The 19,904-nt window shown below is 37.4% G+C and overlaps 1 protein-coding gene across 1 annotated transcript; it reads right to left on the bottom strand.

The window, feature by feature from the left end:
- Positions 1–13,032: 13,032 nt before the first annotated feature.
- LOC100658457 (olfactory receptor 10AG1-like) lies at positions 13,033–13,974 on the bottom strand. The gene has a single exon (XM_010602214.3). The coding sequence runs from the start codon at positions 13,972–13,974 to the stop codon at positions 13,033–13,035; it is 942 nt and encodes a 313-aa protein (XP_010600516.2).
- Positions 13,975–19,904: the final 5,930 nt, after the last annotated feature.

Here is a 19,904-nt window from a genome sequence, read left to right as displayed (position 1 = left end):
GAATTGTGGTGTTGGCAAAGGATATTGAATATACCATGGACTGCCAAAAGAATGAACAAATCTGTCTTGGACGAAGTGCAACCAGAATGCTCCTTAGAGGCAAAGATGGAGAGACTGCGTCTTACATACTTTGGACATGTTGTCAGGATGGATTAGTCCCTGGAGAAGGACATCATGCTTGGCAGAGTACAGGGTCAGCGGGAAAGAGGAAGACCCTCAACAAGGTGGATTGACACAGTGACTGCAACAATGAGCTCAAGCATAACAGCGATTGTAAGGATGGTGCAGGACCGGGCGGTGTTTCATTCTGTTGTGCATAGGGTTGCTATTAGTCAGAACTGACTCGACAGCACCTAACAACAACAACAAATAATAATCTAAAGTTTGGCATTTTGAACCCCTTCTGCAACACAGGAGAATAAAGAGCAATGATTGCTTCCATTAAGGGCACAGTCAAGAAAATTCTGTAGAGCTGTTCTACTCTGTAACATATGGGGTCACCATGATTCAGAATCAATTTGACAGAAATGGGTGTTTTGTTTATTTAGTCTTTGAATCAATAAAATGTGCACATATATGAAATTATCCAATAGATCTATATTGCAGCGTTGTTTGTAATTGCAAAAGATTGTAAGCCAATTAAGTTTGAATCATGAAGTGGGTTTTCTTTCTCTGATTAATGAGTTTTCACTTTAAAATTCTCATCATTCTTTTCTTCTTTCACAGCTATTTGATATCTCTAAAGATCCTTAAACATGTACCCAGATTTTTCTAGTGCCTGAAGCAGGAATTTGACTTTCTGTGAGCCACTGAAACTTAACCAGAAATGGAAGTCCTTTCTTTGTTGTAAATGTTGGAAACTATATCTGTTCATTCATGAACACTTTTGTTTCTTAAAATTAGTTTATTTGACTTAATTAAAATTTAGATTGGTATTTATCAAAGGACATTTATGGAGTGAAAAGTAATGGCAATGAATGGGAAAATAGTTTTAAGATATATAATGGTCAAAGAGATTATATCGCTAATAAAAAAAAGTCAAATAAAAATAAAAACAAATAATTCAAAATAGAACTGATCAAATGATACCTGAAAGTACTTTACAAAAGTGAACATCCATAAACATATTAATTAACATTCAAATTGAAACTACTGCTATGACTGCTTTTGAATGATCTTCAGCAAAATTTTACTTGCAAATGATATTGATGATATCGTTAGATAATTTTCACAGTAGGTTGAATCACCTTTTTTGGGAATAGGCATAAATATGGATCTCTTCCAGTAGGTTGGTCAAGTAGCTATCTTCCAAATTTCTTGGCATAGACAATTGAAAGCTTTCAGGATTGCATCCATATTTTGAAACATCTTAACTGGTATTCTGTCAATACCTGGAGCCTTGTTTTCCCAGTGCCTAAAACCTACAATGCAGCTTGGACTTCTTCCTTCAGTACCATAGATTTCTGAGCATATACTACTCCCTAAAATGGTGAAAGGTCAACCAGCTTTTTTTTTTTGGTATAATGACTCTCTGTATTCCTTCCATCTTCTTTTGATGCCTCCTATGTCATTTAATATTTTTCCCATCGAATCCTGAATCATGGACTAGCTCTATTTCTAGTTTTTTTTGTGCAAGCGGCACACCATTTTTCACAGATGTACCATTTTGCAGTCCCACCAGCAATGGGTATGGATTCCATTTTCCCCACGATTTTGCCAACATTTATTGTTATCTGTTTTGTCGTTGTCATTTTATTTTATTTTTTTTTAATCAATGCCATTTTAGCTGGGGTAAGATGGTATCTCATTGCAGTTGTAGGTGTATATCTCTAATGTCCAATGATTGTGAACATGTTCTCATGTATTTTTGGCATGTTTGAATAAACTCAGGTGAGCTTTCTGCTCATTTCCTTTTCCCTTTTTGTGAATGGGTTGTTTGTCTTTTTTGCTGTTGACTTGTTGCAACTTTTTACAGATTTTAGTGGTTATACCTTTATCCAGTAAGTTGTTTCCCAAGATTTTTTTGCCTTCTCTCAGCTGTCTGTTTACTCTTTTGACGACCATAAGTTTCTAGTTTTTTTGACGTCCTATTTATCTCCTTTGTCTTCTTCTATTCATGTATTTGTTACGTTTGTTATTCTATTTATATAAAAGCTTAGGTCCCACATTTGTCCCTTTGTGTTCTTGCATGAAAGTTCATGGTATTAGCTTTATCATTTAGGTGTTTGGCCCATTTTGAGTTACTTTTTGTGTGTGGTGTGATTATGGGTCCTGTTTCATTTCCTGCAGGTGAATATTCAGTTTTGCCAGCACCATTTATTAAAGAGACTGTTTCTGCCCCACTGAATGGACTTTTACTCATTTTCAAAAACCAGTTTTCCATAGATGGCTGGGTATAATGCTAAGTTCTCAATTCTAGTCCGCTGGTTTATATGTCATCGTTGAACATATACTAGGCTGTTATGATTAAAGCAGCTGCATAGTATGTTTTAATATTGAGGAGTGTGAGGTCTCCTGCTTTGTTCTTTTTCTACAACATTGCTTTGTCTATCAGGGTTTTCTTTCCTTTCCATATGAAGTTGATCATCAGTTTTTCCATTTCCGTAAAGAATGTCGTTGGGTTTTTATTGGGTTTGCATTGTATCTGAAGATCGCTTTGATAGAATTGACATTTTTACTGTATTAAGTCTAACAAGCTATGAGCGCTAGATATATTTCCATTTATGTAAGTTTCTTTTAGTCTCCTGTAGTAGTGTTTTATAATTTTCATTTTATAATTCTTTTATATCCCTAGTTAAAATAATTCCTAGGTATTTTGTCAATTTGGGAGCTAATGTAAATGGTATTGTTTGCTTGATTTCATTTTTGAAGCCGTCTTTGTTAGTGTAGAGGAACACAACTGATTTTTGTGTGTTGCTGTTGTACCCTGCAAAGTTGCTTAATTCTTTTATTAGTTCCAGTAGTTTTCTTGTGTAGTCTTTAGGGTTTTCTATGTATAAGATCATGTCATCTGCAAATACAGTTTTACATCTTTTCCAACTTGTATACTTTTTTATTTCTCTTTCTGTTTTCATTCTTGGTGGCATGAGGGCCCAGAAAGAGGCTGTAGCGCTGTAGCTGTGCACTTTCAAGTGGTGCCTGCATATCACCCAGAACCATCTGTAAACCAGAGAGGAGATTGCTCTTCCTTAGTCAATTGGTCATAAGGAACTCTCCATAAGACCATAGGTGAAGACTGGGAGATGGAAGGCAATGCAGCCGGAGTGGAGACCGTAGGCATTTGGGCCACTTGCTCATGGAACTTACTTGTGCCTTCAGGTCCTGCTTGGGCCCAGTCTCATAGGTACCAGTTCCATTTAATGATGGAGTGTTGCTATGCACATCCAAATTTATGACTTTGTGGGTCAGATGACACCCTGTTCATGATATGCAGCTCAGGCTGCATGGTGACTTGGTGTCCCATGATTAAGCATTCAGTCTCTACTAAGGCCAGGTAACAAGCCAAAAGCTGTTTCTCAAAAGGACAGTAGTTATCTACAGTGGATGGTAGAACTTTACTCCAAAATCCTAATGGTCTGTGTTGTGATTCACCAATAGGGGCCTGCCAAAGTCTCCAAACAGCATCTATATTTGCAGCAGACACTTCAAGCTTCTTTGGATCAGTTGGTTTATGTGGCCTAAGTGGCAGAGCAGCTTGCACAGCAGCCTGAACCTGTTTGAGTCTACTTTTGTTCTGGGCCCTGCCAAAAACTTGTAGCTGTTCGAGTCACTTGATAAATAGGCTTCAATAGCATGCCCAAATGAGGAATATGTTGCCTGTAAAATCCGAAGAGGCCCACTAGGTGTTGTGCTTACTTTTTAGTTGTGGGAGAGACCTGATGCAATAACTTATTCTTTACTTTATGAGGAATATCTTGACATACCACACACCACTGGAGCCATAGAATTTTCACTGAGGTGGAAGGTCCCTCAATTTTTGTGGGATTAGTTTCCCACCCTCTAGCACACAAATGTTTTACCAATAAGTCATTGGCATGTCTTCCTTATTGGCCCAATAAGCATAATGTCATCAATGTCATGGACCAGTGTGACATCTTGTGGAAGGGAAAGGTGATCAAGGTCCCTGAGGACTAAATTATGACACAGGGCTCGAGATTTGATTTAGCCCTGAAGTAGGCAACTATAGTATTGCTGGTCTTGTCAGCTGAAGGCAAACTGCTTCTGATGGTCCTTCAAAACAGGTATGGAGAAAAAGGCATTAGTCAGATCAATAACTGCATACCAGGTTCCAGGAGATGTATTAATTTGCTCAAGCAATGAAACCACATCTGGAATAGCAGCCGTACCTGGAGTCACTCCCTGGTTAAGTTTTCTGTAATTCATTGCCATTCTCCAAGATACATCTGTTTTTTTGCACAACCCAAAGAGGCAAGTTGAAGGGTGATGTGGTGGGAATAATCCTCTTGCATCCTTCAAGTCCTTGATGGTGGCAGTAATCTCTTCAGTCCCTCCAGGAATGAGGTATTGCTTTTGGTTTACCATTTTCCTGGGTAGGGGCAATTCTAATGGTTTCCACTTGGCTTTTCCTACTGTAATAGCCCTAACTCCATTTATCAGGGATCCATTGTGGAGGTTCTGCCAGTTACTGAGTATATCTATTTGAATTATGCATTCCTGAACTGGGGAAATCACTAAAGAATGGGTTCAGGGAATCACTGGACATACTGTATGATGGACATGAGCTAAGACTCCATTAATAACCTGACCTCCATATGCCCCACTCTGACTTGTAGGCCACAGTGACATTTTGTGTCTTCAGGAATTAGTGTCAGTTCAGAGCCAATATCCAGTAATCTCCAAAAAAGTCTGATTATTTCCTTTTCCTCAATGGACAGTCACTCTCATAAAAGACCATAGATCCCTTTGAGAAAGGCTGGGAGAAAAATTAACAGTATAAGTTTTTGACAGTGTATTGGAGTCCTTCCTCAAGGGGGCCTGGCCTCCCTTTCATTCAGGGGGTTATAGGTCTTTAAATTCACTCAAGTCTGGGAATTGATTGAGGGGTTGTGATTCTCTATTCTGGAGATTCGAGTTAGACTGCTGTTCACTTGATCTAGAGTTCATCGGCTTGTACAGATCAAGTAAATATTTAGTAGGTTTTCTGTCAATTTTACCCCTAGGAACAATATAACTAAGTAACCAAAATGTAAGCTCATACAAATCAGACTATTTCGATTACTGCTTTGACTCTGCTGTCCATTACAGTAGTTACACTCACTTTGTCTTTGTGGATTGAGTGCTGACACTTGGCCTTTACCACCAAAGGGTCCAATCAACCTCATTGTAGTTGGGTGTCTGAAGTCCATTAGGGCAGTTCCCACTGGCAAATCTGACTTCCATAAAATAGCAATCACAGCAGTCTTCAAGGATGCTGGGGCTTTCTTCACAAATTTGTGCTTCACCGTTGCAGTAAAAGATATTTTCCCTGGCCACTCCATGTGTGGGTCTGTGAGTCAAACCTGATAAATCCATCTAATGTGCCAATTTCTCTAAATCTTTGGATACCTTCATCTACAGTATGCCAAGGCAAGTCTGGTACTTCAACCTGATTTAGCATAGGCCTCGAAGTAATCCATGCTTCAGAAACCCAACCAACTAAACTGCTAGATTCTTTTCCTAACTTCTCAAGCTGAAATGCCAAATGAAAAATCTCTACTTAGGATGCCCATATCAATACACTCAGACTGATCCATCTTTATGTTCCTTGCACAATTATCCCATACCTTTGTAGCCATTCCCACACATATTGCCCAGGTTTCCATTCATATTAGAAAACATAAAGCAGTTCTTTTAGAGTGTAGCTTAGCTTATCTCCTCCTCAGTCACACTTTGTACTTCACCTTAAGTCTAGTTATTGGTCTAGTAGCCCAAATCAGTGGTGGAGAAGTGTATTGAGAACATTCAGCTTTGTGTTGTAAAGCATCTGCCTTGCTTGATGCCCCAGGCAATAACCCAGACAAAGGATCTTTAGACAAGGCTGGGTTAATCTCATTAGATGGGGGTGGAGGGGGAAATGGTTCTACTGGGGAGGGTGGTTTAGCAGACAAGCAGGGAGTCATCTCTTCAGATAGGAGTGAGAGGGCTTGTTCTATTGGTAGGAATGATTCAATGAAATGTAGGGGCTCAGCTTCTCCAGCTTCCTGATGATCTAGCCATATGTCCGCATCCCAAGTTTCAGGATTCCATTTCTGCCTAATCAATGCCTTCCCTTTAAATTCAGACTCCTCTGAAGGTTGGTAATTGAGTTGGCATCATAATTTAGCCACTCTTAGGATAAGATTCTGTGTTTGTTTTTTGGCAATAACAACTCTGTTACTACAAGAAATTATTTGCTTGGCATACAGATTGAATAGATATGGTGAAAGGATACATCCCTGATGCATACCTTTCCTGAATTGAAACCACACAGTATCCCCTTGTTCTGTTGGAACAACTGCCTCTTGATCTTTGTGCAGACATCTCATGAGCACAATTAAGCGTTCTGGAATTCCCTTTCTTCAAAAAGTTATCCAAAATTTGTTATGATCCACATAGTCGAACATCTTTGCATAGTCAATAAAACACAGGTAAATATTCTTCTGGTATTCTCTGCTATCAGTCAGGATCCATCTGACATCAACAATGATATCCCTGGTTCCACATCCTCTTCTATATCCAGCTTGAATTTCTGGGAGTTCCCTTGATATATTGCTGCAGCCTCTTTTGAATGATCTTCAGCAAAATTTTGCTTGCATGTGATATTAATGATATCCTTCAATAAATTCCACATTGGGCTGAATAACATTTCTTGGATCAAAAAAAAAAAAAAACCAAACCCATTGCTGTTGAGTCAATTCTGGCTCATACCGACCCTACAGGACAAGACTAGAACTGTCCTATAGAGTTTCCAAGGAGTGCCGGGCAGATTCGAACTGCCGACCTTTAGGTTAGCAGTTATAGCACTTAACCACTATGCTACCAGTCTGTTCACCTTTCTTGGGAATAAGCATAAATATGGATCACTTCCAGTTGGTTGCCCAATAGCTGTCTTCTAAATGTCTTGGCAGAGACAAGTGAGAACTTCCAGGGCTGCATCCGTTTGTTGAAACATTTCAGTTGATATTCCGTCCATTTCTGGAGCCTTGATTTTTGCCAATGCCTTCAGTGTAGCTTGGACTTCCTTCAGTACCATTAGTTCCTGATCGTACGCTATCTCTTGAAATGGTTGAATGCTGACTAATTCTTTTTGATATAATGACTCTGTGTGTTCCTTCCATCTTCTTTTAATGCTTCCTAAAAAAAAAAATCCTGCGTCGTTTAATATTTTTCCCATAGAATCCTACACTATTGCAACTCGAGGCTTGAAATTTTCTTCAGTTCTTGCAACTTGAGAATCGCCAAGTGTGTTTTTCCCTTTTGGTTTTCTATTTCCAGCTCTTTGCACATATTATTATAACACTTTGTCTTCTCGAGCTGTCCTTTGAAATCTTCTGTTCAGTTCTTTTACTTCATCATTTCTTCCTTTTGCTTTAGCTGCTTGATGTTCAAAAGCAAGGTTCAGAGTCTCTTCTGACATCCATTTTGGTGTTTTCTTTCTCTCCTGTCTTTTTAATTACCTCTTGCTTTCTTCATGTATGATGTCTTTGATGTCATTCCACAGCTTATCTGGTCTTTGATCATTAGTGTTCAAAACATCAAATCTATTCTTGAGATGATTTCTAAATTCAGGTGGGATATACCTCAAGATCATACTTTGGCTCTTGTGGACTTGTTCTAATTTTCTTCAGTTTCAACTTGAACTATCACACAAGCAATTGAAGGTCTGTTCCACAGTCTGCCCCTGACTTTGTTTTGACTGAAGGTGTGGAGCTTTTCCATCGTCTTTTTCCACAGATGTAGTCAATCTGATTCCTGTGTGTCCTATCTGGCAAGGTCCTCCTGTATAGTCACCATTTATGTTGATGAAAAATGTATTTGCAATGAAGAATCTGTTGTTCTTGTAAAATTCTACCATGCAATCTCCGGCATCGTTTCTATCACTAAGGCTGTATTTTTACAACTGTGAGTCCCTCTTCTTTGTTTTCAACTTTTGCATTCCAATCAGCAGTAATTATCAATGCATCCTGATTGTATGTTTGATCAATTTCAGACAGCAGAAGTTGTTAAAAATCTTCAGTTTCTTCATCCTTGGCCTTAGTGTTTGGTGCACAAATTTGAAGGGTTTTATTAACTGGTCTTCTTTGTAGGTGTGTGGGTATTATCTTACTGTGTGTGGATACCTATCCTATTGTAATTCAGGATAGATCTTAAAATGTTCTTTTTGAGGATGAATGTAATGCCACTCCTCTTGAAGTTTTCATTCCCAACATAGTAGACCATATGATTGTGCAATTCAAAGTGGCCAGTAGCAGTTCCATTTCAGCTCACTAATGCCTAGGATATTGTTGTTTATGCATTCCATTTCATTTGTAATGATTTCCAATATTCATAGATTCATACTTCGCACATTCTGCATTCCAGTTATTAATGGATGTTTGCACCTGTTTCTTTTCATTTTCAGCCATGCCACATCATCACATCTTTTCACCATATCTATTCAATCTGTAGTCTGAGCAAAAAGAATATTTCAAGATCTATCCTGAAGTACAATGCTGTCAGTGATGGGATAATATCCATACGCCTACAAGGAAGACTAGTTAATATGACTATTATTGAAATTTATGGGCTGAAGATGAAGAAATAGAAGATTTTTATCAGCAGCTGAAGTCTGAAATTGATCGAACATGTAATCAAGATGCATTGATAATTACTAGCAATTGGAATGCGAAATTTGGAAACAAAGAAGAAGGATCGGTCTTTGGAAAATATGGTCTTGGTGATAGAAACAATGCCAGAGATTGAATGATAGAATTTTGCAAGACCAAAGACTTCTTCATTGCAAATACCTTCTTTCACCAACATAAACGGCGATTATACACATGGACATCACCAGATAGAACACACAGAAATCAAATTGACTACATCTGTGGAAAGAGATGATGGAAAAGCTCAATATCATCAGTCAGAACAAGGCCAGGAGCCCACTGTGAAAGACCATCAATTGCTCATATGCAAGTTCAAGCTGAAACTGAAGAAAATCAGAGCAAGTCCACAAGAGCCAAAATATGACATATATACATACATATGTATAAAAATGCATTAAATGTGTATCTTGATATTGGGGCCTTCAAAGTGTCATCTTTCTTTCTCATCATCTTAAAGAGTTCTTTTGCAGCAGATTTGCCCATTGCACTATATCATTTGATTTCTTGAGTGCTGCTTCTATGCGTGTTGATTGTGGGCCCAACTAAAATGAAATCCTTGACATCTTCAGTCTTTTCTCTTTATCATGGTAGTGCTTATTGGTCCAGTTGTGAGGATTTTGATTTCTTTATGTTGATGTGCAATCCTCACTGAAAGATGTAATCTTTGATGTTCATCAGTAAGTGCTTCAAGTCCTCTTCACTTTCAGCAAGCAAGGTAGTGTCATCTGTATAATGCAGGTTGTTTATGAGTCTTTCTCCAATCTCGATGCCCCATTCTTCTCCATATAGTCCAGCTTTCAGATTATTTGCTCAGTATACAGATTGAATAAGTATGGTGAAATAATACATCCCTGACATATACCCTTCCTGACTGCAGTAAATCATGCAGTGTCCCATTGTTCTCTTTGAACCATAGCAGCATTGTGGTATCTAAACAGTTTTCTCATGAGCACAACTAAGTACTCTGGAATTCCCATTCTTCACAGTACATACAACCAAACCCAGTGCCATCAAGTCAATTCCAACTCATAGCGACCCTATAGGACAGAGTAGAACTGCCCTATATGGTTTCCAAGGAGCTCCTGGCAGATTCGAACTGCCAACCCTTTGGTTAGCAGCCGTAGCACTTAACCACACCATCAGGGTTTGCATCACAGTACATACGCATATATAAACCCAAAATTATATATGCATATATACATATAAACATATATATATACATGTATATACATGTATATATATATGTGTGTGTGTGTGTGTGTATACCAAAACCAAATCCATAGCCAATGAATCTATTCCAACTCATAGAGACCATATAGAACAAAGTAGAATTGCCCCATAGGGTTTCCAAGGCTTTAAATCTTTACAGATTGCCACATCATTCTCCTGCAGAGTGGCTGGTGGGTTTGAACTTTTGACCATCTTTTGTTATCTGCAGAATCTTTAACCACTGTACTACCAGGGCAAATAGATACATAGATAGACAGATACACATATGTACACAAACATACATATATAATAAACATATATAATTACCGTTTTTAATAAATAATACAAAGTATATATATATACTAGTTGACCCTCTGTGAATTCTGCATCCACGGATTCAACCATCTGAGATTAAATGCACTCAGAAGAGAGAGAGAGAAAAAAAAGAAAGTTCCAGAAAGCAAAATTTGGATTTGCCACACTCGGAGCGCCATGCTAAATTCATGCAAATGAATTTATATGTAGGCATTCCCTGACACAGCCTTTCAGAATTTCACAGATTCTCAGTCTCTCTCTCCAGGACTCATTGTTTGAGCAGTTTGTCCCTTGTCTTGGCATTAATCCCTAAACAATACAGTGCTGTATACCAACTATTTACATTGAAGTTACATTGTATTAGGTATTATAGGTAATCTAGAGATGGCTCAAAGTATATTGGAGGATATGTATATATTATATGAAAAACTACGCCATTTTGTAAAATGGATTTGAGCATCTTCAGATTTTGGTATCAGCAAGGGTCCTGAAAAAAATCTACCTCTGATACCAAGGGACAAATGCAGTTCAAATCTGCCAGACGTTCCTTGGAAACTCTATGGGGCAGTTCTACTCTGTCCCACAGGGTCACTATGAGTCGGAATTGACTTGACAGCACTGGGTTTGGTTTTTTTATATATATTTTATATATATATACACACACACACATATACATATATAAAAAAAATGTATATAGAACATCGAATACCATCCCAGAATGCAGTAGACATCTACTTAATATGCTTCCATCTCATCTGATTCTTGTTTCAAGGCTGGGTTTACAGCCTTAAGTGATTTAAAGACTTGAAAGATTCATTAGCACACCCACCAACCTCTACACTATTTTTCTACGGTATTTGCATTTCTAATTATTCCTTGATTGTTTTCTAGTAAAACAAATAAACCAACCAACAAACAAAAAGCAATAAACCAAACCCCTTGCCTTTGAATCGATTCCTGCTCATAGTAACCCTATAGGCAATAGTAGAACTGTCTCAAGTAGTGGCTGGTAGATTCTACTAGCCAAAGTGTTCTCTGCAGAAAATATAAAGCACTTTCATGGATTCCCATAGTACTTTGGAAAATTCAAATTTTTTACCAGGGATTGAAAAATGCTATATAACTCAGCTTCTACCTTTATTTCTATGTTCATCTGCTAACACATTTTTTTCTCCAGACAATTTGTTCTTTAGGACTCTAAGAATGTAAAACTTAACACTCGTCCTTTGCTTTTGCATCTGCTTAAAATGTTCTTTAGTTACTCCTTCTATTTAGGACTCAGTTCAAATATTACTTCTTCAGAGAGGCTTTTCCAGGTTTATCATAGATACTATATTATTATTGTTATTGTGCTGGCACTACACTGAATCCATGCAAATGAAATGATGTGTAGGCATACCCAGCTAGCTGTAGCCTTCCACCATGTCATAGATCCTCAGTCTCTCTCTTCAGCACTTGTTGTTTGAGCATCGTTCACCTCGTGTCTTGTCACTATTCCCTAAACAACACTGTATAACAAATATTTACATAGCATTTGCATTGTATTAGGCATTATAAGCAGTCTAGAAATGATTTAAAGTATATGGAAGTTTCTGCATAGGTTATATGCAAATATTGTGTCATTTTATATAATGGGCTTGAGCATCCATGGATTTTGGTATTTGTGGGGGCCCTGTAACCAACCCCCATGGATACCTAAGAAACACTTTATAGTTTTAATTAATGCATATTTCAAACCTAGTTTTTAAAATGGATGTCACAACAGTATGGACACACATGGAAATGAATAAGTTTTACGCTAAGTGATATAACAGATTATACATTACAACTCACTAAAATAAATCAGCCTGAGCAAAAATTCTTATTGAGAAAGGACATTGAACAATGAAATTATAGAATTACTAATATAATGATTTGATTTTGGGTTTTTTAACATACATACTACTTATATAATTTGACCAGAAAGTTCTGATGACATTACAAGAGATTTTTAACTTGGAAATGATAGTTTGGAAAGACAAGAAGTCTTAGTAATCTAGTGCTGCTATAACAGAAATACCCCAAGTATGTAGCTTAACAAAGAGAAATTTGTTCCCTCACAGTCAAGGAGGATAGAACTCCAAATTCAGAGATGCAGCTCTAGGGGAAGCTTTCCCTCTCTGCTGTCTTTGGGGTGAAGTCCTTGTCATCAATTTTCCCCTGGTCTAGAAGCTTCTCAGTGAAGGGACCCCAGGTCCAAAGAATATGTTCCCCTCCTAGTTCTTCAATCTTGGTGGTAGGAAGTGCCCTGTCTCTATGCTAGCTTCTCTTATTTCAAAAGAGATCGACTCAAGGTATAACCTAATGTTGTAGATTGAGCCCTGCCTCATTAACATTACTGCCTCTAATCCTGCCTCGTTAACATCGTAGAGGTAGGATTTACAACACAGGAAACTCACCAAAACAAACAAATTGCTTTCTAGAAGTTTCTGACTCATAAAACAAAGTGGTGGACTATCATGCAACACTGAGAATCATAGCCTAGCTAAGTTGACACACATTTTTCGGGTGGCACAATTCAATCCATAACACAAGATATGTTAAAAATATACATTAGTTGAAATTTAATTAAAAATACAGAAGAAAGCAATTCTTATACATTTAACTCATTCTTTAACGAAGTGAATTACTTACATAGCAATTTTCTCAGTGCCATTATGACATTCTTGTTCCTTAGATTATATATGATGGGATTAAACATAGGAGTCAGGATAGTGTAGAAAAGAGAAAGCATTTTGTCAGTTCCCTCTGAGTGCCTAGTGTTGGGTCTTAAGTAGGCAATAATACCTGATCCAAAGAATAACACCACAACCATAAGATGAGAGGAGCAAGTGGAGAAGGCTTTGGCTTGACTTGTGGCTGACGGCAACTTCAGGATGATGGAGATGATTTTACTGTAGGAGCCAAGTATCAACAGAAATGGAACCACAGCAAATAACACAGCAACTACGTACACCAACATCTCATTTACAAAGGTGTCCCCACAAGTCAGTTTGAGTATTGGGGGAATGTCACAGAAGAAGTGGTTAATTAGTTTAGATCCACAAAATGGAAGAGAGAAAGTTTGATATGTCTGCCCGATAGTGAGAGGGATTCCAATGGTCCAGCAGCCAGTCACCAACTGAATGCAGACCCTGTGGTTCATGACTAGAGGATAGTGCAGAGGGTTACAAATGGCCTCATAGCGGTCATACGCCGTCACTGCCAGGAGCAAACATTCTATGCCTCCGAACAGAAGGAAAAAGCTCATCTGTGTAGCACAGGCAACTAAGGGAATTCTTCTTCTCCGAGTCCCAATATTAATTAGCATTCTAGGGAGAGTAGTTGATACATAGCAGATTTCCAAGAAGGAAAAGTTTGCCAGGAAAAAATACATAGGGCTCTGGAGAGCAGGATCCATTTTTGTTATTAGAAATATGGTACCATTGCTCATCAGGATAATGATATAGATGATTAAAAACAATCCAAAAAGAAGCCACTGGAGATGGGGCATGTCAGCAAAGCCCAAGAGAACAAATTCAATGATTTCAGTTAGATTATCTTGTGGTGGTTTTCCTTGATGATTCATCTGTAGAAAAGGTAACTTTACGTGGGTATTTCCTTTGCCTGCCTGTATCCCTTTGCCTCTTCTGTAAGGTGTACTGCGGGGTCTGGGTTGGATTTTATGATCACCACAATGGTTTGCACTTTAAGAATGATACTATTTATGTATGTCCCACATCCTCCTATTAAATCACAGTAAACAGTCCCCTCACATTTATTTTAAGATCATTTCCTTATACTTTTGGAACACAGCCCAGGACAGATCAAGCTATACCTGACTCAGCACAGGCACTGGAGCAATTGGTAACTGCTGAAAATGGACCCTCAGCTTTACCATCTCACCTTGCTTTAATTAATTACACATCTTGACAATCCTATTGTACTTCTCTATGCATTTTCTCAGTCAAGCTTCTCAAACACTATGTCATAAGCCAACTTCTAACACACATTTTCAACTGCCTGTTTCAACATTCCCTTCTCCTATCCCTTGATGATTTTAAGCATATACCCATACCATTGCCATTGAGTCAATTCTGCCTCACAGCTACTCTATAGGGACAAGTAGAATCACCACATAGGGTTTCCAAGCAGCCACTGGTAGTCTTGAACTATCAATCTTTTGGTTAGCAGCTGGACACTTGACTACTGTGCCACCAAGCCACCTTTAAGCATATAAGTTCTTATAATACAGTTCACATTAGGTCGTTTAGAAAGAAAAGTGTGAGAGTATTTCATTTTGCATATGGGAATAAAACAATTATCTTTCAGTAGGATGTTAAGTGGGCAAGATAAGAGGATTTTATTCAGGGAAATTGTCCAGGAACATTGACTCAGATAAACTACTAATAAAAGTGGTCTCCCTGGAAAAGCAGGGGTAGTAGGAGGATATTCGTTACCTGTGTTATATGTGGGACAGTAGGAGGAATGATGTTGGCTGTTGTTATACCCATTGTGGTCTGTGAACCCGAGATTATGTTTGTTGCTTCTCAAAAAACAATTTTGGTAACTGTTTCTAAACTCACTTTTCTTTACATATGAAGATACTGAGACTCACTAAGTGTGGATAATTTGACCAATTGCATATAGATTTTGTGACTCCAAAACGGCATCTTTTTTTTTTTAATGAATGAGTTTGACCCCTTTCTCAATGATTTATTATCTTTGCGATATCAAGCTATTATTTAAAGTTTCTGTTACCTCTTTGTGAGAATTAAATGAGATAATATTGGTAAAATGTATCTCCTACTTACCAATTTTAAGCTGATTTCTTTTTAGTTATGCGTCTATAATTATGATTATGATAATATGTTCTTTAAGCCTGTAGCCCTAGGATTTAACAGATTGCCTAGTTAAGTACTTGATAGCGATTTTGAGTTCCATTGTTGGATATTGTTTTCCCACCATTTTCTTTAGTCAGGGTCAGGACAAGGACTAATTAGTGAAGCTCCTAAGGTGCAAAATTTAAGGAGGCTTAGTCTGTCTTGCACTTGCACAATCCTGAAAGTAAATGCCTACTTAAATTTTGCAAGAGGCAAGGTGCCTCTTGTCTCACCCTGATTTACATCTCTCCACCCTAACGAGTTTGCATCTTGTAAACCAAGTAGGGAAGAAGCATGGTGCCATGGTTAAAAAAAAAAAAAAAAATCATTGCTAAGGAGTCAATTCCAACTCATAGCTACACTATAGGTCACAGTAGAACTGCCCCATAGGGTTTTTAAGGCTGTAAATCTTTAGGGAAGACTACTGCCATATCTTTATTCCACTGAGTAGACGGAGAGTTTGAACTGTTGGCCTTCTTATTACAGCCAAGTGCTTAAACACTGTGCCACCACTACTCTCTGCCATGGTTATAGATCAATATCTCCCAGATGGACTAAAATTGAATTGTAGCTCCAACATCTAGCTGTGTGATGACATCTTGTATGTTTATTAATCTTTCCATGTCACATTTTCTCTGCTGTAAAATGACTAGTGACTATATCAACATTAAGTGTTGTTAAGTAAAATAAATCATTTAATATAAATAAAAAATCTTGAAGAAGTTCTGGCATTTATAAAGCCTCTTACTATTGTTATCTATTATTGTTATTGTTATCTATTATTGTTATTGTTATCAATACTTATTATTATCATCCATTTATTCTAATTATTATTAAAACTAAAGTTTTACTAGCACAGTGTAGAAAAGAGAAAGCATTTTGTCAGTTCCCTCTGAGTGTCTAGTGTTGGGTCTTAAGTAGCAACAACACCTGATCCAAAGAATAATACCACAACCATAAGATGAGACGAGCAGGCAGAGAAGGCTTTGGCTTGACCTGAGGCCGATGGCAACTTCAGGATGATGATGATTTTACTGTCGCTATACAACATGTACAATACTCTCTAATATATTTTCCTTTTCTATCACAGGATTATTAAGGGAATGAAAAGAGATCTTAAAAGGAATTGTCAAAATGTTGCAAACTCCAAAACTTTCAACTCAAAAGGTACAATTTCTCCATGAATTCTCTGCCAATATTTGGATTTACATCATTGTCTCTGCTTTGTGGACATGTAGCACCTATAGTACCCATCACTGCTCAGCACTTAGAATTGCAATTAGGGTAATAGCCTTTGTATGCATTTTCTTTTACTGGTACTAAACGATCTGAGTGGTAAAGGTTGTGACTATTGTACTACTTGAAATCAATACAGATCCCAGAAAATGGGTGTATACCTAATGTGGTACTCAGGATTTGATTCTGAACTAAGATAAAGGAATAAAACCCAGTGCCGTCAAGTCAATTCCGACTCATAGCGACGCTATAGGACAGAGTAGAACTGCCCCATAGAGTTTCCAAGAAGCGTCTGGCGGATTCGAACTGCCAACTCTTTGGTTAGCAGCCGTAGCACTTAACCACTACACCATCAGGGTTTCCATTATTAAAATGAAAGCATCACCCTTAAGAGGGAGAGAAGAATTAAGATCAAAAGAAACAAATCTTTATGTATTTTGAATGATAGCATTTAATAAAAAATAATTCTTGTTAATTAAATAAAATGTGAGTGCTAAAAGAAACAACATTTTTAATTGTACAAACCCAACTTTTTGGTGATGAAATTATCCATGTGTAATATTATATAAGATTTGTCTGTGTTTTCCTCAAGAGAACAGGGTAGAAAGAGCAGAGATTTACCCTATATGTTCTCCCAAAACTATCTATGTTACTATTCTTGCTTGAAAATGTTTAAGTTGTTATTATTTAAAGGGAAATAAAACTTGATGGTATCATGTTTTTATTTGAAACCTGAGCAGTCTTTCCCTAGAAAAAAATCCAAATGATTAAGGAATACGTAACAAAACTGAAGGAGTCCCGGTTGTGCAGTGGCTAAGTGCTCAGCTGCTAATCAAAAGGTCGTTGGTTCAAATCCACCACGCACTCTGTGGGAGGCAGATGTGACAGTCTGCTTCTGTAAAGATTTACAGCCTTGGGAACCCTGTGAGGCAGTTCTACACTATCCTGTAGGGTGGTTATGAGTCAGAATCCACTTGGAGGCAATTAGTTTGGCTTTGGTTAACAAGATTCTGATTCAGTTAAATATTAGTCATTGTCAATGCCCCAATCTACCTAAACCTCAGCTGTGTTTATATTTTTGACATAAATTAGAAATGTAAACCTTAAAATTAACTTGAAAAACAATATGAACTTAAAACTTTATATTATTTTATGAATTCTTTAACATAAAAATATTATTTTCTTTAAAATAAGTGTTTCTTGGATTCCTCAATGTTTGTAGATTTATTTCATGGATTGTTTTATTTTAAATGTCTTATTAAAATATCAGAACTAAAATGCATACATATAATGCTTATTTGCTACAAAGTCTTTGCTAGAAATGAAGTTTTCCTATAATATTATTTAGTATTCTTACAAAAACATAGCAATTTTTCAAATTGGCAGAGTTTCAAAGTTATTAATATAACTATTTAAAATCATTGTTCAAGGTAAATTATATTTAATAGAGTCAGAAATATAAATGAGCTGCTTTACTAAAACAGTACATTTGCTACTGCATGTTAAACATTAATTTTAATAATATCATGAACTAAAGTTGAATATTAATAAAATATTACATATTTACCTTTCTTATTTTGGATAATAGGAGACCTGAAGGTGCTGTGGTTAAAGTGCTCATCTGCTACCCAAAAGGTCTGCAGTTAGAGCCCACCATCTGCTCCATATGAGAAAGTTGTGGCCGTCAGCTTCCTTAAAGATTTATAGCCTTGGAAGCATGATAGGGCAGTTTTCCTCTGTCCTGAAGGGTCCCTTTGGATAGTAATCTACTTGAGTGCAGTGGATTTGTGTTTTGGTTTGTGATAACCTTGTTTCTTCCTCACTGAAGAGAGTTTACATTTTATGTATTTAAATTACTTTGGCTGAAACACCTTCTTTCATCAATGGTACGTAATCCATCTGTAAAACACTGTTCATTTTGAACATGGAGTGTTCCTTAAATCAAATAAAATAGTTCTCTCCATCCTGTGGGATCTTTTCCCGCTGACACAGGTAAATTTCTAATTAAACAAATCTCTTTGGCACTCTCTGACTTGATTTATTCATTTTCCCAGGTAGTTCTCGCTCTACCTAGAATACTCTTCCTTGCAACCTCTCAATGGAATAGAGTGTGCAGAAGGTCTTATTTCTTAGACTTGAATAAGGTCCTGGGTTGTCCTAAACTGAGTAATAACACTGGAAGCCATCCAAGATTGACCCAAATCCAATTCTTCCCTTATCTACTATGACTGCTTCATACGGGCCCTCTGTTCCTCTGAGGCTGAACTCCAGTCACATTTTCCTCAAGTTGTTTTGCTTATTTTCTCCTCTGAAGTGGGAGCCTTGATCCAAATTCAGAGGCTGGCCTCTGTAAGAGTTGTAAAAAATGTTCTGACAACAAAGAAGATTTTTACCTACAAATCTTATAATAAAAAATTTATTTCTTCAAGACTCCCTGGGCACACTGAGGGCTGGCTGTTGAATATATTTAATCTAGTTCAAAACTTTTTTTCTTTTTTAATTTTGGAAACCCTGGTGGCATAGTGGTTAAGAGCTATGGCTGCTGACCAAAAGGTCAGCAGTTTGAATCCACCAGGCACTCCTTGGAAACCATAAGAGGCAGTTCTACTCTGTCCTATAGGTTTGCTATGAGTTGGAATCGACTCAATGGCAGTGGGTTTTTTTTTTTTTTTTTTTTTTTTAATTTTGGCCCCAAGATTAATCACCACAAGGGAACTCTTATTTTGTTTACAATAGTCCATCATCCTTCCCCAATTTCATTTCCTCTGTGAACCCATTTTTAGGATGTGAATCCTATTAAAATTCATTTAGGAAAAAATGAGATGCTGATATAATTCCAGCCGATGTTAGGGCAAGACTCCAGGTCAGTAGTCTATTTTTATAAAATACTTCCCCTTCAAGACTTCATATCTGAGTGACTCTTAGGTGGTTTAGGAATATTGACTTGAAGCCAAATTTTGTCTTGTGAAAATTAAGATTTTACTTCCTATTACTTAGTAAATAGTGATTCCTAAGTGTTTATAATTACCTCCATCCTTGAGGTTAGTAGGAGATTATATATATTTCCACTACAAACCTAAAGATTGTTTAAAGTATCTATCTGTCTACGTACCTGTCTATCTATCTGTCTATCTATGTACTTATCATCTAGCTACAGGAAAGGGAACTCCCTATAATGTAATTACAGTCAGTGATTGGGGAAGTTAATTGAAAGGTATCAGGAACTATGACCTTGAAATCATGGAAGTTGAGTTAAGAGTATGTGGTAAGAAAGGCCTCCCATGGGAATCAGGTGTGGCAGAGCACAGCAATGGAGTGAAATGCCAGGCAGGGCTGCACTACAGTAGGTGCACAGCCCAGAAGTAACTAAGCTAAAGGGGAATTCTAAAGTCTCATAATA

Source organism: Loxodonta africana, chromosome 7 (assembly GCF_030014295.1).
Source record: "Loxodonta africana isolate mLoxAfr1 chromosome 7, mLoxAfr1.hap2, whole genome shotgun sequence".
NCBI lineage: Eukaryota > Metazoa > Chordata > Mammalia > Proboscidea > Elephantidae > Loxodonta > Loxodonta africana.
Note: the sequence above shows the minus strand (reverse complement) of the source record. Positions and strands in the feature narration are given on the sequence as shown.

Coding starts and splice junctions, on each gene's coding strand:
- LOC100658457 (XM_010602214.3), bottom strand. CDS start 13,974: ATGAATCATCAAGGAAAACCACCACAAGATAATCTAACTGAAATCATT.